A 25,877-nucleotide genomic window follows, 5' to 3' on the forward strand; every position below is an offset into this window, starting at 1 on the left:
TTCAGTCACATTGAAGTCAGTAGGAATTCTGTCCAAGAGATCAGCTGGATCCCAGTGAGATTTACGCATATGCTTGATGCTAAGTGTGTGATGGAATCAAATGTAAAGGAAACATTTCCCAAATGGGACCTCCAGGTGGATATGGTCCAGGAGAAACCTGTTCGTAGCACCTACTGTTGCTAGACCCAAAATGCCGTTGTTTTCTTCCCTGCCTCTCAAGCACACTTCTAATTATTGCAAAATGCATTCTGAGGAGTGTAATGAAGAGCTCTGTTTTACATGCTAGAAATTAGAGGATAACTCCCTAGATACCTCAGTTCTTGAGTGTTCAGCCAATTTGCAGGTGTCCTGGCCTCATTAAAGAAGCAGGGTGTTTTCAGGTGCATCCAAGAATACCAAAGGCTCCAGCATTTTGATGTTGAGCACTGCTACACTGCTTTGTGAATTTGCATGGATCACTGGAAAAGGAGCCAAGGTTCAATATGGGTTCCTGCCTGTGGGTTCTATGTAGGCCTTAAAAACATCCAGTCAGGCTGTGCTTGGGAACCATGGTTTCTCTCATCTTTGCACCAAACATATAGTTTCTTGTATTTGTAAAGTAGGCCCTTCAGTTACAAATTTTTTAGAGCACGACAAGAAAAGCTGACACTCCATCCTGATTATCTGAGAGACTGAGAAAAATAAACAGCCTGACAAGCAATCCCCCCTCCTGTTAATCACTCTGGCAGTATTGATCTTCCTGGTTCTTCTTTGGAGTGTTTGCTGTTGGAACACTACTCTCCATGTGCAACCTGCAAGCCAGCTTCTAGTTCAGTGCTTACACACTGGGGACGAGAAGGACAAGATAACCTGGGGATTATGGATACAAAAAATGAAACATAGGTTATTGTACGCAGTGACTTCCTGAGTTATAACGAGCTTTGCTCCCAGGTAAGATGCTTTTGAAGCAATGTATGTGTTGTCTTAGTTACTCTCCTGTCCTTAAATAATTTCCCTTGTTTTCACAGGACGATGCTGGCTGGATGCTCTGGAACTTGCCCTGCGTTGCTCCAGCCTCTTCCGGCTCAGCGCCTCCAAGCAGGGAAAGGATGGAGAAATGAATGGCTCGAGCGATTCTGCACATGCAGGGCTCAACAACATCTTGCACACAAGCGCTATCTCAGACCAGGAGTTCTTCCAGTAAGATGGGGCTCTCACTTCTTAATGCACAGAGGGAAAGGTGTTGCGTGGGTCATGCTTGGGCATCCTGTCAACTTTAGTGTTACATAGCTAGAGCCCACTAAGGGGACCCATATAAAAAATAGCCTGTATATTCTTCTGCTGCATTCATCACAAGTCTGTGGGTTTGGAGAATACAGAGTCTGTTGTCACCTAGTGTTTGGGAGGAACCTCAGTTGAGTTCATGTATACAGTAAGCAATTTTCTTCTGTATCCTTGAACCAAAACGCTGTCTGAAGGCAGTACCATGAAGATGGCTTGCTTGAGTAAATACTGCAGTCTTTACTAAAGACTTTACTCTTTACTGAAGTAGACCCATGGTTAGGCAGACACAATCATTTACAGTGTCTGTCTATTGACTAGCACATATGGCTCTGAGTCTGATCTGTTTTTTAATAATGTGTTCTCTTTGCTAATATTACTGTCATAGTCAGCAGTGTGCACACACTGCATCCTTACTTTTATAATTACTTTCTCTCTCTACAGGGGTTTTGAGTGGTTTCCAATTTCCTCCATTATGCATCAGATAAATTTTTACATAAGGGAAAAAAAGTGCCCTATTCATATTCCTAGTAATACTGCAGTGTTTTGGAAAAACTCACTTCAAAGCTCTATAAGCATTTAAAAAAAGAAAAGGCTTTATCTGTTGCTTATAGATAAATAGACAAACTCAAAAATCACCCTGGTATGGATACTTGGCCCTTGGAATTGGAACTGGGAGATGTAGTGTCCATTTCCAGTTTTGCTGATAGGAATTTGATTTCAAGGGCTCACAACTATGCACCATTCGTTATACAGTTCTTAGAGTAGCAATACTTGCAGTTCGCATGGATGATGTCTCACAGAGTGGAACCTCACCTTTAGGTGATTTTCTTCTGCTCTGTTACAAGTTTAACAACAGCAGGGATCTGAGTCTTCTGCAGACTGTAGAGGCATCTCTGGTCCCATGGGACCTAAGCTGAATGGCAGCATTCTGGTCTGGCCTTTGCTTTGAAAGGCTCTGGTATTCCCCGTGTGCGTTCTCCAGACCTGCTGTTTGTTGTTGGTTTTGTTGTTGTTGTTTTTTAAGCTAAAATTTGAAGAAGTGCTTTTCTGAGAGGCAATGGGAGAAGAGAAGGAAATCATATTTACTGCTAGGGTGTCTGCATTGCCCTAGTACTTGAGCAAATACTGCTGTTTTTCTTGGGCATCTTCTGTAATACCTCACTTTCTAATTTCTTTCTGTGTAAGAAAGAGGATTTCAGGACTGTGTTTGCTGTGAATGTAGTGGACTTTTCTTCAGCTGATGGTTGAGTGCATAGAAGTGTTAATACTAAAGTGGAGTCTACAGCACTGAGAGCTTACAGTCAGACCCATGGCTTCTGAAAATGCAGAAGATAGAGTTAAAACTGTACTGACGTATTTCTTCTCTAACATATGATACATAAATGACATTTAAGTGGTACCTCTGCTTCACCACTTGGTTATTCGACATTAAAAGCCCTCTTGATTGGGGCTTAGCAATAGCACACATGGCAGAGTTTTCAGCAGAACAGGGTACCCACAACTGGAGCCAGATTTTTCTGACAAACTCAGATTTTAGCTGAGTCTAGTTCAATCTGGGCGTTTGGCATCTGATCATCTGGACAATTCACTCTCCTTTCTGAGCTCTACCACTGGCTTTAATGTGTACCCAGACTTTCTGCAGTGCTTAAAGCCCATGATGACTGTGGGACAGGGGAATGACTTTCTGTTGTCCCTGGAGGAATAAAGAACTTTTAAATGAGGGAGAAAATAAAACCAAAACTGTGGAAATGCTAAGCGAAGGATTTTTGGTCTGCCACTGACAGTGGCTTCGTCACAGGGATTCAATCATTCTAATTAAATGCCTTCCCTACAGGGAGTCATACCAATTAAGCTGGCACGCTGTTGTTAAGGGGGGCAGTTAATTACATTTAACTCTATCTTCAAATTAGCCAAACTACTCTGTCAAGGAGACAAAAAGAAAAAAAAAAGGGAGATGATGGATATTATAGAGAGAACAAAACCCAAGAGAACTGGCAAAGGCAAATCCTCCCTTGAGCCAAAGCTGCATTTGTCTGCTGGCTGATTTGCTGCGTTCCTGCTGGGAGAAAAGTCAAGATTATTCGGTGATTTTGAAATCTGTGTCCTCAGTAGCATGAAAGGGAAAGTACTGTGCAAGTTGTGCTGCTGAATCAAAGGCTGAAGTACTGTGCAAATCTGTGATTTCTAGACAAGAAGCCTTTAGGGCATCAGGCACTCCTCATATGAAGCGGTGTTTCTTGTTCCTTCCATGTCCCGCAATCCCAGGAATCTGGCTTGTTTCCTTGTTTGATGAGAGCCAAAGTTATGTTTTTGCTTTGTGTAGATGAGCAGTATTAAACCCAGAGAAGTCCTGGTCACTGACTGTAGTTTCCAGGAACTCTCTTGGAAAGCAAAGCACCAATATAAGGCAGATCCAATATGCTGAAACAGTACATCAGCTGTAAAAGATGCCAAGTCATTCATGCTCATGAATAAAATGGAAATCTGCTCTTGACTTTCAGTATATTCATTCCTTCCTAGCTTTTCAAACCAAGTCCAAATTCCATTGGAAGCCTCTGAGAAATCTTAACATTGATTTCAATTCAAGCTCACAGGATGGATTTTGTTTTTTGCACATCGTACGTATTTACTGGTAATTCTGTTTGAAGGAGTAAAAGACCTGGCTCCACTTCAACATCTCAAATTTGTTCCTCAGAATGAGGAGCATCTGTTTTCCTTGTTTATGGCTGGTGGGTAATCCTGCACAGTGGAGTGCAATTTCATGTCAATATAATCTCCCCTTAGATTAAATCTGAAATCTTTTAAAGAAATGTTTTTGCAAAAGAATTGGAGTGGGAGGAAAGTGTAGAGGAATCTAAGACAGTCATTTGCTCCAGTGAAAATTCAAATATCTTGCAAATGTGAGGCAGATGAAACTTAAAAACGTATGGTCTCCTACTAATATGAAATAGAAACATGCTTCTTCTGAGCCATGAGCCATAAGCCTTATAATAAAGTTTTTCAAGCGTACATACTCCATGGAGAAAACTTTGACTGGGTGAGGGAGCATAGCAACCACACGCAAACACACACACATTTAACTGATAATTGAAAAATGAAGGAATAAATTAGATTTTGAATGGTCCACAGCTAATACTTGCCCTACCATTCAGAAAGTATCCGTGCCGGGGAATCCTGGGATGATTGCTCTGACAGATCTCTCCTCACCTTTTTTCTTCTTTGTTATGTTAAACTCATGCACATGCTATACTCTAGGCTTCCACTGTGTTTGGTTATCAGTCATTACACTTGCAGGTCACTATCTATAACAAAGAAGTGAGATCCTGGCACTAGAGTGACAGAGATACGTAATGTCTAGTAGCAAATTATTAGGGCTGGAGTCTAGGGGTCGTTGACTCTCTGATCTATGATTGTAGGTTTATTTTAATGTTAAGCTAAAAATTGAAAACCTTGTAGCATACACACAGAGTCATATAGGTAGATATGTATGCAAATGGAGTGAAGGCACAGAAGGCTGTAGATGACACTTTCAGAAGAACTCGGCCTGTTGGCCCCCTCTGGAATCTGAGCTGTGACTACCACAGTGCGGCTTGATTCATGTGGTAAAAATTATGAGATTATTTAAGTGCATAGCTGGAAGCTGAGATCTTCTGAAAAGCTGATGACAATTCTGTGTCCTGACTCTTTTTCTTTTTTTTTTAATTTATTTTTTAAAAGCCTGTCTCTAAGTAGCAATGTCTCTTTATCTTAAAATAATCAGCAAACAAAAATGCTCACTCTCAAAAGAATTGGGAGGGTAGAACAAGGGATGGAAACTTTCAGCATTAATCTATAACCAAAGTCGGGATGTGCCCAGAAGAGACAAAGAACTCTCATGCAGGGAGGAGAGAAACTTGCTTTGAGAAGGAGGTGGGCTTCAGAAGGCAACAAAGCTCTTCAAGATCCAGGGCCTGTTTAGATGCCATGAAACACCATGAAAATGCTGGAATTCTTCCCTTATTGTTCCATCTGAGAGCAACTTTGCATGAGGACTCGGATAAGAAATTTTCACAGGAAGATGTGAGCAGCATCTGTGAGCTAGACTAGGCCATGGAAGAGCTGTGTGTGTGAAGATGTGTCTGAATAGGGAGAGCTGAATGCCGTGCTAAGTCTCCCTTGGAGAAACAGGCATGTAGTGAATTCTTTTCAGGGTCTAACCTCTATCTAATCATGTTTGTTACCTGTTGCAGAAACTGCATCTGCTTTTTCAAATGAAGGTGCTACTGGCTACGTGAGAAAGAATTTTTAGCTCTTTCCTTATTCTATAAGGCCTGTGTCATTGAGCATGAAGCTTACTGCTCCTTTCATGCTTTTCCTTGATGCTACTATAATCTGGGTATTCTTGCTACGTGTAATTGTCCGGTGCTTGCTTCTGAGTTCTTCCATACGACATTATCCAGGGGCAGCACATTCCCCAGGTTGACTTGTGCATGTTTTTGTGACAGTCTTTCCTCTGTTGGTTTTAAATTGGTGTTCTCTAATGTAGGGCTGACTTAGGACCACCATCTGCTGAAATAAAGTAGCAGTAATACTGAAAAGAAAATGTATTTCATAATTTCATATTTTTCCCATATGCTATGTTCCTCTAATTTGTTTCTGTACAAGGAGGAATGTCTCCTGATTCACACTTCAGTTCTGCAGTCAGCAGCGTACAGTTGTTAGTGGGTGCTCTGTATCCCTTCCATATGTGGGCTCCTGCACAGAGTGGGAGGCAATTTGCATAAGGGCAACTAAGTGGAGCTCCATGACGGATTTTTCAAAGTGCCATTTGGAGGGAAGATTTTTGGTTGAAAATGTCTCACTGCTTCTGTGACAAAACCCTGCTATTCAGAAAACCAGCATCTTGGGCTCTCCTGGGCTGCAAACCCTGTTTTGAGTCCTGGGAGGTGTTTTCACCTGTCTAAAAGGCCTGAAGTAATCTGGCTCTGTAGATCATATTGATGTGAGTAATGAACTGTGTGTTTCAGTTTGAACGATTCAGCCCTGGAGAACCACCACCAATTGGAAAATGATGCTTTTTCGGACAAGTCTGAGAGAGACAATGTGGAAGAATCGGAGAACGAAACACACGAGAACAGCCGGAAGACAAATGAAAGCGAGAGTGATCAGTCAGAAACCCATGGAGAGGTTTCTCCAGGAAGGAAAGGAACGACTTATGTTGAACAGATCTATGAGGAATTTGGGGAGGTAAAGGGAAAAAAAAGTCATTTTAATCACTGCCTGATCCTTTGGTATGTCTCTGTTCCTCTGTTCATAGTATTTGTTATCCAGCCTTTTAGATGCATGGCCGTTAAGAATCAGCTTTGTGAGTTCCAGCGTTTTACAGATAAAGCAGTGTACAGCTTTCTGCTAAATTATGTTGAATTATCATGTGCTCTAATAATTATGCATTATGAACAGCAGCTCCACTACTGAGCTTTGGCGTGTCTCCAGCATCAACGATTGCTTTAACCAGCTATTGCAGTAAAGAGCCGCATAGCATTGGCACAGTGCTTTATGGAGCCAGCAGGAGGGGGAATTATTATTCTGGGCATGTGTCCTGGCCAATTAGGATGCTCAATCCTTGCACGGTACAAAATATGATACTTCCTTTTTTTCTTCATTATGCACGAAACATCCTTTCTGTGTGTCCTAACGGAGCATTTGGGCCACTTGATTCCTAAACGACCATTTCTATTAGGAAAGCCATTTCTCATGTCTGTTAACAGCAGAAGGTTGAATTTCTGTTCCATATAAGAGCCTTTGTTAGCTGGATGTCGCTGATGCTTCTGAGAAAGGCAGCAAGAGAACAACTGAGGAAAGCCAGTGCGTTATAGGGTGAGAATCAGTGCGTGCAGGCAGCAGAGGAGCCCTTCTCCAGCACCAGGAGTGCTTGGAGCACTCTCATGTCTATGTCTGTGCTTCAAAGAAAATCGCTTTCCTAGAAAGCTGTTTCTTTCCCGCATGTGTTTGCTGGGGTTACAGGTGTGAGGGGTGAGGTGCAAGCCTCTGCTATAGAAACTGTGCTTGGAAACAGAACTACTGACTACAGACACAAATAAAACCCCAGCTCCCCCTCAGTGCATCTCCCCTCAGGCCCCACCCAGATACACAGCAAATGGTGGCTGGATCCAGCCAGGGGATTTTGAATATAGCTGAGGAACTGAGCAACAGCAAAATGAAGGCAAACTTAATTTCTATCAGCTGCTCATTCTGAAATGACATTTCGCCATTTGAAAACTTGCCCTAAAAGTATCAGTAGGGTGGATGGATAATTTGGTGTTTGACGGAGCCTAACAGCGGTGCTTGTGTGAGAGAAAGAGGTCTTCTACAGCTTTCCATAAAAATAAAGCATCACAGTACAAATCGAAAGGAAGGGACTACAGTCGTGCTGCAGAGCATGACACTTTGTATAACGTGAAATAAGGCTACAGCCATAGCAGGTTTGCTCAGGCAGAGAGGACTCCGGAAGGCCCTCGGCAGGAATTCCCCTACCGAATGGCAGCCCTGGCCATACGGTACTTTGCTGGGTTCCTCCTGTTAGCCAGGAGATGGGGCTATTGTCACCGCAGCCACGCGGATAGGGCCGGCTTTTTATATCATACTGCAGTAGCGACAGCAACGTAAAGAAAAGTAAATCGGGTGCAGTGATGCAGTTTGCAGTCAGCAGTGGGCTCGGAAGTATCAAGCTAAGGGTTAGGGTTAGGGTTAACTGGTCTCTTAAGCTGCCGCTGCCGCTGTCCCTCTGAGTCCACTGTTCAGGTTTGGGGGATCACAGACACTTATTATCGCTGTGAAATTCGCAGCATGGCTTTGAAAGCTCGTTTGAAGGATGTACATGTATGTGTGTACATCGGTGTGCATTGGAAAGGCATGTGCTTCTGCATCTGTTTGGGCATATGTGCCAGTCCTGCCCTGTTTGCAGTAAGGGTTTGCAGGCAGAGGCAGGTGTCAAGAGATTGCAAAAGTTGGCCTAGAATATGAAAAAGACACCTCTTTGGTAGGTAGATTGAAAACAACAACAGAAAAGAAGCCCTCTTGTTTTAAAAGCTTTTAGTTATAGCTAGTTTTAAAAGGGGTTATTGAGAGTGAGGTATTTAAGGGAAAAACAAACTAGAAATGTCCTGAGGTCATTCTCATGCTCCAGTCCCTTCTTTTCCTTCCCTCTTCATCCTTCCCTTCTGCAGTGATTCTCTCTGAGTAACACCTTGTACAGCAATTTCAAAAGGGCATTATTTTATATTGCCAATACACGCACGCTTGAAACCTGGATAAATTCATACTGGAAGTTCAGACAGGACCATACATATTATAACCCCTAGAAGACGCTGTGGTACTGTGTTCTTTAATGGTTTCCACACCTTGGAAGTTCACGTGTATTGCATCAGACTGTCACAAGAAGAATGGAACAAGAAGGGAAGAGCAATGAAATGAAAAGAGCTGTGTTGTTCCCCCTCTGAAGCTCCCCGCAGCCTACAAGTTGTTTTAGTATATTTGTACAGAATGAGTAAAAGGGCTGATTCATAGATGGTCAAAAGATGGTGCTGGGGATGCCCAGTGGTGAAAATGAGTATTTAGTGATATACACCATCTGCATTCCTGTTGGGATACAGTATGAGTCTTTTCCTGAACCAGAGTGCATTCCAGAAATGGAGATTTGCTCTTTTTATGATAGGAATCTCTTGCCTAAAAACAGCAGAATTCCTAATGGCAAGTGTTCTCTTTCACTGTTAAATTCCGATGGCTAGGGTGGGTGATAGACAATAGTCTAGATATAATCAACAACTGCATTAAAATGACATTCATTTCTTAAAGTTTAATGTTATTTCTCCAGTGCCTTGAAAGGCCCATTCCCGTGTGTTTTAACTAATAGAATCTTAACATCATAGAATCATTAAGGTTGGAAAAGATCATCTAGTTCATCCGTCAGCCCGTTACCACTGTGCCCACTAACCATGCCCCTCAGTGTCATCGCATGTAACTCCATGATGAGCTACAGAGTTATAACAGAGTTATAACTCAAACCACAATATAATCCTCAGGTTTTTTGTTTATTTTTTCCTCATTACCTGTGCTTCTAATGTAAAGGGGACTAAGTAGCACTGGGGGAGATGTATTCTGTGCACACAGCCTGTCAGTGGGATCTTTGCTATGCCTATCCTTCCCCTTTTGTCCTATTTTGAACATGGGGAACTACTTCAATAAATCTGCTAAATACTCACCTATCTCCTATTTTTTTCTACATGTATTACAGAGTAAATCTAACAGTCCCTCATTTGCTGAGAATGAGACTAACAGGAGCTTCTTGTACGCACTCCCAGGCCACAGTGATGCTGTCATACCCATGGGCACACTCCACACCTCTGAAGGGTGCGGAGTCCCCTTTGTTAACGGTGGCTCAGATTGGCCTGTCACATAACAAAGTCCCAGGGTGTTTGGAGGCAGCTGCTCAGGGCTGAGCGCAGCAGATGTGTTGTCCTCTCCTTGGGCTGGCTTTTACAGAGCCCCAAGACTCTCTGTACCGCTCCCTTTAGTGATTTGGGGATTCACTTCACCTAGGCCAGAGCTGATATTTTTTTGCTGTGCTCAGCATTCACCCTTCCACCAGACCAAGTGTGCCTGCATGAGCCTGAACCATCCAAGCAAATGCGCCTGCAGGAAGTGGTTTTCCTGTTTCTGCCCTGAGCTTCCATTTTCCCATTGTAGACAGGTGAATCATCTCAAACAGAAACTGTCTCTGAGGAGAACAAGAGCCTGATGTGGATCCTGCTGAAGCAGCTGCGGCCTGGCATGGATCTGTCTCGGGTGGTGCTGCCCACCTTCATCCTGGAGCCACGCTCATTCCTGAACAAGCTCTCCGATTACTATTACCATGCTGACCTGCTTTCCCAGTAAGCAGTGCAAGCCTGCCTGGTGCGGGCACGTCGCTTGTCTGTGTGAAAATGTGTTAGCTTGAAGCTGGCTGGGGTGTGCTTGTGCGATCAGAACTCAGAAGCTGATACACTTCAGAGACTTTATTAGGCTTTTTGCAGGAGTGCCACTTTTTAAGAGTTCACGTGTGTGTTTTACAAAGTACATTACTGAAAAATAGTTTGTGCTGATAGACACCTTTTCCACTGGCAGCAGCACAGAAGTTACTTCCATTTAGTACTAGGGAATAACTACTGAAGTAAAGATCATTGTACTGGTATAAAATAAATGTGATGTGTGAACAGGCTAAAAAGTGCGTGCGAAAACATTTTATGTTCTGTCCTGCAGAGCTGTCCTTGAAGATGATCCATACAGTCGAATGAAGCAAGTTTTGAGGTGGTATCTGTCTGGCTTCTACAAAAAGCCAAAGGTAAAATAATGCATGAAGTTAAGGTTGTAGTGGCCACTGAAATCTCCTGCTGTCGTTGCGTATTTCCTCATTGCCTTTCCTTTAACACTTCACCTATGTTGTTGTTCAGAAGACTTTGAAAATTCATTTAAAACTGAAGTTGCATTTGGTTTCAGAGTAAACAGTGGGTGCAAAATAGTGTTAGTTAACCTAAGAGCTTTTGCACTGGACAGTTAGAAGACAAAACTGATTATCAATAGGTAATAAATCCTTATATGCAGGAGTTTTCATGTCTGTGAGTACTTTGTCCACGTTTCCACATCAGTGGAAACACCTGTTGCGTATAGTAACAGAAACAGTAAAGTCTGATCATCTTGTAAGGCTTTGATCAGGCACTATCAGAGATTAAGATGGTGAGAACAGCAGATTAATCCATGGCTTGCGTGAAGAAATATAGAGCAGGGAAATGTATGTAACCGGTTCTTAGGCTTTGATTCTTGTAGTAGATTTGATCTAAAATGTAAGGGAGAAAATTATTACATTATTTTGAGGCCATCTTTGTAAAGTCGGATAGCATATTTTCATTAGTAGCAGATTCTGGTTGCTGTTTTTCCAGGGAATAAAAAAGCCATACAACCCTATTCTTGGAGAGACATTTCGCTGCTGTTGGTTTCACCCTCAGACGAACAGTCACACGTTTTACATAGCAGAACAGGTGAGTCACTCTATTTGGATGTTCAGGTGTTGCAAGCAGCAGTCCATTTACATCTCCATCCATAGGAACACTCTTCTCATCTCATTCTTGAACTTGAAGTTTTGTTTAAACACGCAGAGTGGAAGTGTTAAAAACTAGCTACTGATCTTTTTTCTCTTTAGATTTACTGAGATTAACTTGAGCTTTGGCAGGCACCCAAGATGGTAAAAGCAGCTGTCCTATCTATAACTTAGTCGCTTCAGTGATAGACCTTTGCCATGGAATTCTTCTTCATTGTTTTCTTCTTTTTAGGAAAATATTGTCATGGGTTGTGTTGCCACTATCAAAAGGGGCCTAAAACAGATAATCAAATCCTATCTTCCTTTATTTCTAAACTTTTTATAGTGATCTTAATAGGAATAAATAGAGGTCTTATCTCCATATCTTTGGAGGTAAATGAAGGGCAGTACTCGCAAGGAAACTGGCCTGTCAACATTTAGCCTGAGACTTATAGTGTTAATTAAGGAACTAAGGACTTTCTATTGCATGTACTTTCTTTTTTCCATATTTAATCAAAGCTTTTTGCTTGCTCAGTTGGTTTGTTTTGCTTTGTTTTATTCAGTCACTGCATCCATGTTAGGGAGGTTATTCAGATGTTCCCAAAAAACTCTGCACTGTCATTTATTGTGTTGAAAATCTGATAGTGGACATTACGGCCTAAAGTGATCTCAAATGCGTAAGGAAAAGGAAATGTAGCATGGAGGAGAAGGGTTGCAGAGGGACTCTGTCTCCCATATGTAACTTTTACTTCATGTTAACATTAATGGGAATAGAGTTCAGAGGAACCTGTTTGCTTCTGTGTTCTCTGTTTTACACCTTCTCTGGGTGTGTGCAACACCTGAAGATGCTGCTTAACTTGTGAAAACTGCTCATCTCTGCCTATATTTATTTCTTCCAGGTCTCCCATCATCCACCAGTGTCAGCCTTTCATGTCAGCAATAGGAAAGATGGGTTCTGCATTACTGGCAGCATTCTAGCTCGATCCAAGTTTTATGGTAAGACATTAATCCCAGGCACCTTCCAAGAAACACAGTAGAACTGTTCTTGTTTGTTCTGTTTTTTTTTTTCAATCTCTTCTGAGTATGTTGAGGGTTAAGAGCAAAAAAGTGCTTAGAGGATCTACTAGGATGCCCCGATTCCCTCTCTTAGCTCTCCTGGGTTTTCCTCTTTTCTGCCATTTCAGAGAGAAATCACACTGATGTTTGTTTTAAACAAATAGATAGAAATCTTGACAGCTTTAAAGAACTGGTTTTCAGAGAGCAAAGGTTTTAAAAGGATGTGAGGACACTTAGCTGTCAAGTTATTTTCATGTCCTCACAGGTGAGGCGTTTTATAGCTATCTGATCATCCAGATGACTTTCGCAACAGTTGTCTGTATGAATGTTAACTTCTTCATTTATCTAGCTCCCAGATTTCCAAGAGTGGAAAGCTAGGGCTTCAGAATGCCCTCAACTCTTAATCTTGACATCCTCAAGAAGGGCAGTACAACTACAGGCTCTGAAACAGCACTGCTGTGTAAAATAGTTTTCTGTTTAGATAAACACGTTTTATGTACTATCTTCTAGCAGCTGTATTTGCTGAAACACCTGTTAACAGTCATTTCTGTCTTTCTGGTGAAGTTATTTGTTATTTGGGAGAGAAGTTGTGAGAACAGAAACACTTGGAAGAGATGTAAAGCACTGGAACTGCTTTCTTCTGTAGTGCATCCCGCTAGTGTCTTACTTAATCTAATGCCCTTTCTGCAACGTGGGCTAAACGCCAGAGCAAATGAGAGTTTTGCAGCAGAGAATTTATTAGAACCACACGCCTTCCACAGTAAATTATTTACCAGGTCCTGAATTATTAGCAACTCATGTCACTTCTTTCATTACAGTCCTACATTTAAGTATACATATTTTTCCAATGTGGGATAAGATGAGTGACCGTGTATATCAAGATTTTTTTACGTAAATGGTTTTGTTCTTTTAAATTCCAGGTAACTCACTTTCTGCATTGCTGGATGGGAAGGCAAAGCTTATGTTTCTAAACAGAGGGGAAGATTACATAATTACAATGCCATATGCCCACTGTAAAGGTAAGTTATGACTGTCCAAATAGGAAGCAAACAGAGAGGATAACATAGTATTGTGTGGACTTACTTTGCTCTGGCTCTTCTTCTTCCCTCTCAAACACCTCAAACTGAAGGAATTGGCAGTTCCAGGAAGCAGTTGTTTTGTACATGAGTCATAGGGCTCAGCAGAGGGCTGGTAATCCTAACTGAAGTATTTTTGCTTTGTTTGTACAGAGCCGAGGACGGAATTTGACTTGCTCTAAGTTAGTCTTAACACTATGTAGAAACTAAAGAATACTCTATATATGCACTGCAGATAAAGTGAAGGTCAAAAGAGCATTTCTGAGCTTCTGAGGATAAAAAATTCTTGTAATGTTAACATAGAAATTAATATATTTTCTGACTTTTTGAAAATAAAGGAGTAAAAATTCCTGACTTCACTTCTGCTTTCTTCATTAATCCACGATATTCCTCAGTGCACCAGCTTTCTCCATGAGGCTGGGTACTTGTTATTGCGTGTGAGTACAGTATTATCTCGGCTCTACTGAGCATAATGTGCACCGAAGCCCAAGGGATGGCTGCCAATTGATTCACTGCTGTAACTTTTCATTTAGAATCATAGGAGTACAGAATAGCTTGGGTTGGAAGAGAAGTTAAAGCCCAGCCGGTTCCAACCCCTTGTCATGGGCACCATTGCCCCTGCCAGATCAGGCTGCCCAGGGCCCCATCCAGCCTGGCCTTGAGCACCTCCAGGGGTTTCTCCTTAGAAAGCTAGCCTTGGTGGCACTGGAACCAAAGTAATAAAATCACTCCTGTGATTTGATCTAATTTTGCTTTTTGCATATTTTCATTCTGCCACATTGATCTGTAAGCTAATCTTTGTGGAAGGTATAGCAACCTGAAAACAGTAACTTCTTTAAATTATGTTCTCTGGGAACTATTCATAGGTATAAATCTTTCTGTTGTTGATTTTTCTTTTTCTACAAATAACGTTTTCAGAAAAAGGTAAATACGCATACAAAGGAGTACTCTACATGATTACTAGTCCCCCAGATTCTTCTGAATCCCCTTACAGCTCCTCTCTGCCCCAACCACCCTGTGAGAGGCAGATAGGTTTGTTCAAGCACAAGCATAAATAAAGTTACCGGGCACAACTTTTTAAAATTCGTCCTGTCCCACTTTCAACTTGCCACATAGGCTCTGTCAGTACTTTTGAGTCAAGCTGTTTCCTAGCTGATGTAATAAATGGGGAATATGGACTCAGAGAGGATTCTTCATCCTTAGAGTAAATGCTCATTTTCTAGAAACTTTAGTTTGTGTCTTTTAAAAACTTAAAACCAAGTAGCAAATGTCACAACACGTCAGTGAGATGCAATTTGAGTTCAGAAGACAGATCTTTTCAACGGAGGCCTTTCATAGTTTTCTTTTTTTCGCTTTCAGGAATTTTATATGGTACCATGACAATGGAGCTTGGAGGGAAAGTTACCATTGACTGTGAGAAAACTAACCACAGGGCAGAACTGGAATTCAAGCTTAAGGTAAGAGACATCATGACCCCCTTTTGAATGGGTCTGCCCCTGTACACCAGGCGAGGTTTGGCTACGCACACCCCATTATTTCTGTACCCGAAATGGATGTATACACCAAGGGGTGTCCTAACCGGAGAGGAGACATCGTCACTCAGTCAGTCACTTCTACAATTTGATGGTACTGAGTAAGCCTGAGTTATACACAACTTGTTCACTGCCAGCTGACTGGCTTCTGTCCAGATTCTTCTGATGGTCTGGCAATAACAACGTGGCTTCTGTTTCGAAAGGTACAATTATTTTTGGTTACAAAATACAGTGAGATGTGCAAACTGTTTTGAGGCAAGTCAGGATGTAGATCTTCAGTGTAGCTCTCCAGTAACTGTCACACATATACTTGTACCTAGCAGGTGTTAAAATGAAGTGTACAAGGCTACAGAACTTGCCTTGATTATAGGGGAAGAGCCCTTTTTAGGCATCTGATTTTGAGTGGCTGTCATGCTGAAGAGCTGTACTGTTGTTGCTTTGTGCTGAATTATTCATGTAGCAGTTCTCTCCCCTAGAAAGTAATCTATCACATGCAGATAAAATGGAGACATGTTTAGATATTTCTTTAGTTACATGTGTTAAAACTTGGGAGAGAAAGTTATGACATCTTCTCTTGGATAACTAACTTACTTTTAAAGGAGCATCTGTTTCTCTGCTGTTTCAGCTATTTCTTGCCTGTGCATAAAATGAAACATTGCAGAATGGGAGCCTGCAGGACTTTATAGTTGCAGCATTAGCTGACAGAAATGTGGGAAATTATGGGAGGTAGGGGATTGTTTCGCAGGCTGCATTTTTCTGGGAGCATAAAAAATTATGCAAAAGCATTATTGAACGTAGCAGCTAAAATGCCTGAGGTGGGTGGCGGGAATGGAAGAACCGGTCACAGGATCACTGTGGTTTCCTGTGTTTGGCAGGCAGGAGGTGAGGGGAATTTTCCATTGTTCTGAGAACCTTTTCCTTGACTCTGGAAATACCCTTTTTGTTGTTGTTGTTTTGTTTTATTTTTTTTTTTGTTTGCTACCACTGAGAGCTTCTTCACACTGGAGATTTAACACAAATGAAGCTGTCTGCAGTGGCCCACCGCTGCTGCTTTCCCATAGGCAGGAAAAGTCACTCCTGCTGCTCCTTTTCTGCAAGTATAATGATGCAAACTGTAAGGTGATTCTGGATGATGGAAAAAACATGGCTGTGTACATACACCCTGATATCTAGTTGACATAAACTTGCTTGCAATGAAGGTGAAGCCTTGCACTGCTGAATGTTAATGTACTAGAAGGCTTATCTCCCTTCCTGCAGCTCACACAGTGATTTTGGTTATGCAGACAAAAAGACAAAAGAAGACTGCAGTGCTAGATCATCAAAATCCATGTTAGAATTAATTCTGCTTTTCTGTAGGATGCACTTTTCTTTCCCTACCACTGAATCACTGTCTTTGCCTCCCTTCCCATTCTCACTAGACTGATGATATTTTTTATTCCTTTTCTCCCCTGACAGCCCTTCTTTGGTGGCAGCACAAGCATTAATCAAATCTCTGGGAAGATTAAATCAGGAGAAGAAGTGTTAGCAAGTCTCGATGGACACTGGGTAACATAAGATAATCAAAGTTTCTGACAGTTTAAATGCATGTGGCAGCAGGGTGTGTGGGAGGGCTGGCAGCCCTTGGCAGGCTCCCTGCCTCAGAGCAGAGCCTATGAGGGGGCCTGTCCTGCCTCCCCACACCATTCCCAGGGAGCACAGGCATGCCGAGCTTTCTAGTCCACACCTCTCAAGGTCATTTATGTTTCCATAGTCCCAGCCACCTGCAGTAGAGGTAACACTTGCATTTCCAGGGCCTGGGCCAAAGGTGGGTCCTGTGAGGAACGTTTCCATTGAAGCCAGCGGTTCTGTACTTAGGTTCCCAGGCTTAGGACAGGCCCTGATGGCAGTAGACAAGAGAAGGCAAATTTTTGGCCTTCAACTGATTGTGAAAATCATGAAGCTTCTTTTTGCTTTATGTTCTGTACTTCCCTAGCTACAACAGTGTCAGGAAAGAGTTTCATGGGTTTTAAAATTACTTATTTTCACAACAAATCTGTATGGTAGGAGACTGTTATTTCTCTGTTGTTGAGATAAAGGACCAAAACAGTTTAAGAAGCATCTATCTGTATGGACAATTCAAACCAACAGACCAGCCAGCACCTTTGTACACCTGGCATCCACAAGTACACTTCTCAAAGGCATCCTTAAGCCAAAGTCCAGCAGTAATAATTTTGCATGGTATAGGATGTAGACTGAAGCTTTAGTTGGGATCTCCTGGCAACTGAGGCAGAAGTGGTGAGCCCTGGTTTTGGGTTTACTTAAGTATTTATTTCAGCTACATCGAGGCACCTACATTTTCATTACAGTTGACGTATGGTCCTTTTTCGGGCCTTAGAAATTATTACTTCTGAGACAAGATTTATCTCTAAAGCAAGCATTTAAAATAGGTGAAGATAAATGTGCCTTGGTAAAGCCTGTGAGGACCACAGTGTAGCCATTGGTGGAGTGGTTTTCTAGGATCACGGCTGCACTCCTTTCCCATAGGAATCTCTCTTTTAGCATAAAAAGCTGATGACTATTTTGAAATTAGGGAGTTTTGTCCTTTCAGTTTGTACACAAGGATGTTGGCTTCCTGTGTCTTGGTAGCTTTTCCATTCTGAGCTACCTTTCTTGCCAGATGAGGTTTGGCAGTTGTGAGTTTTGCTGGACTATAGAGTACATAGTCTGCAATGGGTCCTTTGAACACCATCCACAAGAGCAAGTAATTGAGTGGCTCCCCTGAGGCAGCACACCACAGAGTTGTGTTCTGCTCAGCTTCCTGCCTTCTGTGTTTGAGTTTTATCAGTGTGAAAATAAGTTATTCCTCCCTTTCTCTTTGTGCTTGTCGTTTATGGTGCACAAAATTAGAATGACATATGAAAGAAATTAAATAGCTTTGAAAGAGTGCCTCCCTAAGGCACTGTTTGGAGTTCCATGCTGTGAATAAGGGTAGCTGCTGTGCAGCAGTAGGGACGTTGTTTGTTCTCCTTCCTCCCTGCTGAACGTGCTGGCCTGCTCTCCTGAGTTCTGCAGGCTTTTCTCTGGCATTGTTCAATCTCCTGATAGAGACCCTCTCAGCTGAAAAACTAATTCTTTGCCTCAGGCCTTTAAAACCCACCTGAATAAAGAAGGGAAGCCAATCTCGTGAGAGTCAACGTAGCAGACGAGGGCTTGCACGTGTCACCTATTGGTGCTCATAGCAATATTTGATAGTGCCTGCCTCCTCCCACCCACTGCTGGGGGGTTCTTGAGGACTTGAGATCTGTCCTAGAACTGGCACTTTAGGACATGGCAGAGGAAGTCCTGAGGGAGACTTTAGGAGGGATGAGAGTCCCTTGGGTTTGAAGGAGTTTCATGGTTGAAGGCGTGGGAAATACGACTTCGAAAAACTAAGACACGCATCTGCTACTGTGGCAGGGGAAGAAATGCAGCAGCTGGAATGCAAGGAAATTAGGCTAAGCAAGTAGCCATGACCTAAGTAAGGTCTGTGTGACACTCTTACCATGTCCAGGCAGCTGAATGGCACCGATATATGCATGCTGTTCAGTAGCTGTAACTGTTCAAGTCACTTGCTGTCAGCGTTGTGCTATTCACTGTATGCTCTGCAAACTACCCAGTCTGGCTCCATGGCATTGCTGTGGCTGTGAGCAAGGCTGGAAAGAGGCTTATTTCTAAGGAGAGACACAGCAAGATAATCTGACCAGCCTCAGTTTGGAGAAGTGCTGCTTAATGATTGCCAAGTAAATTGGCAAGGAATAAGGATGAAAGACCAGAAACATTTTGTGAAGTGCTAAATGAAATTCAACAGCTATATAAAAAAACGCTGGCTAAGCTGAAAAAAAATGTGAAAAAGTAACTCAGCTTTATCTGCTCTTTCTAGAAAAGGTGGTATTTCAGTTATCTTTTTATGAGATTTCAGCAATGAGGAATAGAAAGACTGGAAAAGGAGCTGGGGGCTTGTTTATATATCATGAGAAGTACCTGGAAGAAGCAGGGAAAGGATAACATATCAGGGCTTCTGTAGGCATCCTTTTCTGGGGACAAGCTTGACAAAAGCAACCTGGTTTCTTTCTAGTTCTGATTAATTCAGCCAGTGTTTCTGGGAATGCCTCTCCTCTCTCCTTTTAGAAACTTTCAGGAAATGACAAGTGGAATTTAATGGAAAAGAGGAGGGAAAAAGCTCTCTAACCAAGTCCTGTCCCCGACCATCATGCAGAAGCTGCTTCCATTTGTCATTATTATTTTCTGTCCGGTGTTTCTGACTGTCATTAACCTTTTCACTTATTTTTTCTTCTCAGGATGGGGAAGTACATATAAATGAGTTGAAAAATGGGAACGCGGAAGTGTTCTGGAACCCAACTAGTGAAGTACGAAGGCAGAGGCTGAAGCGCCATATTGTGCTATTTGAGGAGCAGACTGACTTTGAGTCAGAAAGGTAAGAAGCCCTGGGAATGTCTCACTGCCACTTCCTCTGGAAGCAGAGGAACCAAGCAGGAACTACAAAGGCTCTGGTTCCTCAATATAATCCTGGCAATACAGCGAGTTAGCTTTGCCTGCATGTATTACCATCCATTTACCTGTTTTGCTCCAGTCTATTAACTCTGGAGTATTTCTGTGGATTATAGCTATGAAATAACCAGGGAACTGAACCAAGAAGTGGTGAAAGCTACATTCTTGTCTGCTAAAATAATAACTCTTCCTGGAGTCTCTTACAACTGATGGAACATTCGGCAAAAGGGCAATATGTCAACATGAGGTCAGCTGTCTTGTTAAGAGGGGCTGTTTCAACCACATGCTCTTAAATTAGTTGTAGGAATCATGTAGAAAGTACTGCTCCAGAAAGTTTCTGGAATGAGCAGAGCAGTAGTCTGAACCGCAGAACAGGATTTTATGAGAATGAAAATAAAGAGATATTTAACTGTGCCTCATAATCTCATCTGAGATCTCAAAGTCTGTACCAGCTGTTTTAAGGTAATCTAGATTACCTGAAAATACAGTCTTGGCATATGGTTTAGGAAATGGAAGGAATAACTGCCTGATGCAGCAGGTTGCAGAGCATCCCTGAGCTAGTTCTTGAGGAAGAACAGCTAAACTGACATCATGTGGCACTCCATTCAAACCAGCTAGCTCTGCCAGCTCATCAATATGGCTAACCAAAACAGGTAATACCCCAGTCCAGCACATGCAGTTCGCTGCCTGGCTGTGCAGCAGATTGGCCACTTTCCTGTGGACTTCTCATTTCTGTGTTGCATCACATCACATTAAGATGATTTCCCTTTTCGTGGTAAAGAATGCGACTGAGTGCAAATAAACACACATGAGCATTTAGTTTCACATAGACAGCAGTGGGCATTATGGGGAATAAAGTCAGCGTTTGTACACGAGTGCAATTGCCATTGTTGCAGAGCAGACTGGAGCGCATTTTTTGTTAAATTTCTGAAGAAGATTCTTTTAAAAGGGAAATCTCAGTCTTGGGGACAAAAAATCTCCATTTCTTTATTTATGTAGATACTGTCTGACTCCCTTTGCTAGAGCGGAGATTAACAGACACATGCATCCAAGGGAAGAAGGCAGAAGGGAAAATTTGAAGATCCCTAACAGACACTCCAAAAAATTCCCAATTTTGTTGGCATTTGCATGCATAAATTACCATCTGATTGAGCTTATGTTCTGCCTGAATTGCATAGTCTTTCCTGCAGTGCTGAAAATCACCTATTTTCACATACATTGAAGAGTCTCTGAAGCCCATGCCACTATGCAGTGGGCCTCACTGCCTGACACATACGGCTCTTGATAGAGTAATTTCCCTTTGCCGAGTGATTTTGTTTGTGTCCTTCTGAAGTTCTTCAGTGTGAGGACTTACTCTTTACACTGTTGCCTTCCTGAGAATTGGCTTTATGCCACCACATTATTTTCTCAAATCGCTATTTTTGCTCTTCCCGCCTCCACCTTCATCACTTGGAATTTAAATTGAGTTTCCTTCCATTATTTCTGTGTGAAAAGATAAATACTGAATCTGCCAATCTGATGTGCCAAGGCAAGAAACTGTCCTTCTGCTCACAGTTGATCATCTAAATGGCTGCTTGCTCCAGAAGCGTTGAGTTAGCATACGGTGATAGAAATACAATGAAATAATCAGTATCCCCTTTTAAATTAGAAGCCTCACGGCAAGCTCCAAATTAAATGCAGTAATGCATTCAAATTCTAAAGATAGGACTGATGTTCTGTAAAGCTGGAACAGCCTGGGTCTCTGATCCCTATTCTAATCACTAAATCATCCGGTACTGTTTTGGGAGAACTAAGATTATCTCAGAAGTATTTCCAACCTTAAATGAAGATTAGAGTGTTTAAATGAAGGTTAGAAAAACTGTAGAGAGGACTATCACATCTTGGCTACAGTGAAAAGATGATAATGATTTTTCTCTTCAAGGAGGTAGATCCTCTCCTCAAGACAGAGGCTCAGTGAGACATCATATGACAGAACACATATTTTCTGGCAGCTAAACAGAAGTATGAGTGCAAGGCTGTGTTCATTCTTTTCATTTGCAAGCATAAGCACGTGTCCATTCCCTTTCGAATCAGCTTCTGACAAATCTGGCTGCTATTCCTGTATTGAAATACAACATTGCATGTGCAGCAGCAAACCTTGCATGTGAATTCACCTTCCAGTGCCTCTAAATTTTAAATATAAAGCCTTTGTTTCAGAGAGAGATATTAATGCAAAGGCTTCTAGTGATGTTATTTAAGGGAAAATTCCCCTGATCACTATACGCAGCACTCATCATTGCCATTTTCGTAATGCTCATTTAATTTGCAAGCCAATCCTGTTACAGTTCCTCTGGAATATCAATAGACCAGAAAAGTGTCTGCTCCAGGTTTCCAGCTGGCAAAATAAAGTGTTGTCTTTAAGGCAGTTTAACTTGCTTCCTTGTTTATTTGTAGGCTTTGGCAGCACGTTACTAGTGCAATAAACAAAGGTGATCAACACAAGGCAACACAGGAAAAATTTGTGCTGGAGGAGGAGCAGAGGAATGCGGCCCGGGAGCGGAGAGAGAATGGCACGGAATGGAAACCACTGCTCTTCCAGCATGATGCCACAACTAACGAATGGCGCTACAAATACGAGGAGTGAGTGGTGGTGGGATAGGGGGTCGTGAACAGGCCTCTCTGCTTGAGTTCCCAGGGCTACAAAGATATAATTATAATTTATATATAATATATATAATTATATATATAATCTGGTCCTGCCATTCCCCAAGCTGTGCCCTGGGCTTATTCCTTCTGAGCTCTGTTGGATGCGTATTTCTGCTACAAATTGGGAATAGCTGGAGTTGATGGCTTGGCAATGGAAAATCCTCTGTGCCATTGATAGAAATACATATTGCTGCAATCAAGAATGGAATCATTTAGAAAAACTTTTCTGCACTGTGCAAGCACAGTTCACAACTGTGCTCTCCTTCTGTGTCACGAAGGGTTAAGCCTCTGGTGACTCAGTCGTTGCTAGGAACTGCATATGTAGAGAATTATCTGTTACTCCACACCCAGCATCTATGGAAACTCTTGTTACTGCCAGGGATGAATGTCTCCCATGATGCATGTGAAATTTGTGCATTGCTCTTAATACTCCTTGTGGTATTCTTGCTTTTCTGACGTTCTTTCTTCTGCTATCGAAAGTTTAAGACCTTGGGATCCTTTGAATGATATTGCCCAGTTTGAGAAGAATGGGATACTGCAGACCATGGAAAGACATTTATCTACAAGGATGTCAAACCACAAAACAACGTGCATAAACAATCAAATTATGCGGCACAAGGTAGGAGGCCTGTTTTGGGAAATATTTTTTTTTAATTATTTAGATAACCAGCCCTTTTCTGCAGCAATTTCATGTAAGCACAGCATAGATTGAATGGTTTGTTTTGGGCAGATACAGCTTACAACTCTAGACCTGCAGTATTATACAACCATTAACTAAGTATAACTCCTGTTTGATGTGTCCTATTTCCTCTGGTATTTTTTTTCCACATATTGTTACTGGCAATGTCTCTTACGCTGGGCTTTGCATGTGGCTCAGCTGAGCTTCACCATGCAGTGTTTCTAAAGCAGAGAACTCCCCACAGTGAGGATATGACCAAGGTACAGGAGTACGCAGCTGAGGTCCTGCAATTTCAGTTTTGGACTTTGCCATTTGCCTTTATCACTTACATCCTTTTAGGTAGGACAAGAAACCTGTGTTCACCGTTTATGTTAAATAAGAATGATACCATTGCTTTCTTCTTTGGATTAATCTTTGGATTAATCTATGTTCTTTCTATATTCATATATTATGTTAATTATTAAGTTATAAAATGCTTTGTAAATGTTGAACTGCTGAACTAGCAAGATATAATCCTTATTACGCTGAAGAACTTGTATCTTATTTGGAAAATACACTTTTATTTTATAATACCTGAAATGTGAACATCTCTGAAACAATGGGAAAGTTGAGGTTCGTAAGGTTCATAATTGCTTTTCAGACCCTCAAACAAGAAGTGTTAGGAAACAATGGGTTTGATTTACCCATTCAAGAAATAGGGAGAAACTTTTGAAGTTCTGTGGTTTTTGAATCCTTCAGACAAGTCCTGAAAAATCGTTCCTTGGAAATTTGGCTTTAAGGTTTTCTTTTCATCCTTTATCTTATGGATCTAGTTTGTGAGTACACAACTCAGCAAAATTCACCACTAATATGTGTCAGTTATAGCTAGGACAAGAACTATTTGTGTGTGTTTATTAAGGCTTTTATCATTAGAGGAAGTGCTTCTGTATGGAGCATGTCTGTAATACCCTTTACAGGGTAATAGCTTGTAATATCCTTAACTAGCTGACAGGAGTCCAACTACTAGGAGCTGCTGAAAAACCCATCAAACTTGGCAATCTCACAGATATTCCTCAGCGCCTTGAGTTATACTGTTTAAAGCCAAACAGAAGTGTTCAATTTGGTCGTGACCGAGTCTCTTTTAATTGCTCTTTAATCCAGAGATCTACCAAAGACTGCAGACGCCGTAAAACCAGTGATCAGCCATCCAACCACAGCCAGAATACAGAGAGCAGCTGTTCAACACCAGAGTCTGTACAAGAGCTGTCAGATGATGATGGCAAGTATCTAGGTATCAGTGGGTCAAACTTTTACGTTCTTCTTTTGGTATCTTATTCCTTGAGCCAGCTCTTGAACATTTCCCAGCCTGGTTAACAGTGCAGATCCATAGCCCAAAGGCAAACACAGAGGACATTCTGCTTTTGTGTTTTCCTTACGCACATCTACTCCTCTTTCTGCCCTGTGCTGTCCATGCCAGCAAGGGCTCCCCAACTCCTGAGACAAACGTTGGAAAAATACACTGAAATTCCAATACACAGGAAGCATGTTTCATTCCTTGTTCCCCTTTCTCAGTCTTTGCTGGAAATACCCCTGTGTACTTCAGAGATGGGGTCAGATGGAAGCACTCTATTTCCCTCCTCTTAGCTGGGGAGGCTGCTGTAAAAAGAGTTTCCTGAGAAATGACAAGTGCCACAGGACCCCTATCAAGGGGGAAAGATTCTGTCATCTGTCCCTTTTCCTCCATGTTTCCTTCTGAAAGCGCACCTCTTGACTGTGATGATTTCACTGCAGTCAGCTAGTTGCTAGGTGAGCCTGGTTTGTTACACCACCATTAATGTCCTTCAATACTTTGCCACAGGGTTTGGTAGTCTGTGCACTCAGTGTGGGAAAGAAATGAATCACCTAAAGGAAATTCATTCAGCCGTCTTATCTCTACAGAGAGCCCAACAGGATATACACAGGTAATAATTTTCTCTCTCCAAAGCAATTGCCTTAATAGGCTGAAAGTAATCTGTGGCATTTAATTCCTCCACTGTGGCCTTTGGAGTGTCCTTGTCAGCTGCTGGTGCAGCTAAAAACTGCTTCAATAGGTAACCTGTTAACACTCCGGAAAGGCAAAACGCACCCTAACTTGAAATGGTGATCTTTTCTTAAGGCTCTCTTTATGGGGGCAAAAAGCATCACTGCAGGATGTTATGTTTTCCCTTGGCACTCCCAGCTGTGGAACTGCTGCGGAAGCTGGGAGGGGACGGATAGAGTCCTGGATACTAATAAATCTCTGCTAACAAATCTCATCAGCCATTGTGTGTGTTGTCAGTTTGCTCGATTTGCAGAGACAGGGGCACTTGATCTGTATACTGAGCTCCACGATGTGAAAAGCACTACATTCCCTCTTTTTGTGTAAACTGCTAGTTGTCAGTGAGGAAAACAGTGAGTGCACCTGCTTAACCTACTGCTGGCAAAGGGCTCTGCACTGCAGACTCCCGTGGGGAAGGTTGGGCAGGGCAGGGCAGAGCAGGTACAGCACTAATTGCTTACAACCAATCCGGGGAGCCCTGCTGATTCCGCAATGCGTGAGAAGTATTACCCAGCTCTACTGAGGTATCAATAAAGCGGGATCATATGCTAGGCCCACCATTTCTGGATGTTGAGCCAATCACATGATTTTAGTTTTCCTTTGCTGCCCTTTGAAGTGTACAGAACTGGTTCTTGACAGATTTTTTATACAATTTGATAGTGATAGGATAGGGGGGAACGATTTTAAACTGAAAGAGGGGAGATTTATGTGGGACATTAGGAGGAAATTATTTACTCAGCAGGTGATGAGGCACTGGCACAGGCTGCTCAGAGAAGCTGTGGATGCCCCATCCCTGGAGGTGCTCAGGGCCAGATTGGATGGGGCTCTGGGCAGTCTGAGCTGGTGGGGGGCAGCCCTGCCCATGGTAGGGGTGGGGCTATGTGATATATAGGGTCCCTTCCAACATAAGCCA

At 42.2% G+C, this 25,877-nt stretch overlaps 1 protein-coding gene across 8 annotated transcripts in view; it reads left to right on the top strand.

Annotated features, from left to right (window-relative positions):
- Positions 1 to 25,877, top strand: part of OSBPL5 (oxysterol binding protein like 5) — a 175,904-nt gene that overhangs the window by 148,407 nt on the left and 1,620 nt on the right. For 7 of the 8 annotated variants that reach the window (XM_021403281.1, XM_021403280.1, XM_021403282.1 and 4 more), the window contains 14 exons: positions 1,008 to 1,179; positions 6,270 to 6,489; positions 9,988 to 10,172; positions 10,540 to 10,621; positions 11,217 to 11,315; positions 12,253 to 12,349; positions 13,330 to 13,428; positions 14,845 to 14,942; positions 16,473 to 16,562; positions 19,334 to 19,470; positions 21,978 to 22,163; positions 22,710 to 22,848; positions 24,049 to 24,178; positions 24,746 to 24,848. In XM_021403281.1, the coding sequence (XP_021258956.1) occupies positions 1,008 to 1,179; positions 6,270 to 6,489; positions 9,988 to 10,172; positions 10,540 to 10,621; positions 11,217 to 11,315; positions 12,253 to 12,349; positions 13,330 to 13,428; positions 14,845 to 14,942; positions 16,473 to 16,562; positions 19,334 to 19,470; positions 21,978 to 22,163; positions 22,710 to 22,848; positions 24,049 to 24,178; positions 24,746 to 24,848 (1,837 nt within the window). The remainder of the gene's footprint in view (positions 1 to 1,007; positions 1,180 to 6,269; positions 6,490 to 9,987; positions 10,173 to 10,539; positions 10,622 to 11,216; positions 11,316 to 12,252; positions 12,350 to 13,329; positions 13,429 to 14,844; positions 14,943 to 16,472; positions 16,563 to 19,333; positions 19,471 to 21,977; positions 22,164 to 22,709; positions 22,849 to 24,048; positions 24,179 to 24,745; positions 24,849 to 25,877) is intronic. The other variant, XM_021403279.1, reaches the window with a different exon arrangement.

Source organism: Numida meleagris, chromosome 6 (assembly GCF_002078875.1).
Source record: "Numida meleagris isolate 19003 breed g44 Domestic line chromosome 6, NumMel1.0, whole genome shotgun sequence".
Classification (NCBI taxonomy): Eukaryota; Metazoa; Chordata; class Aves; order Galliformes; family Numididae; genus Numida; species Numida meleagris.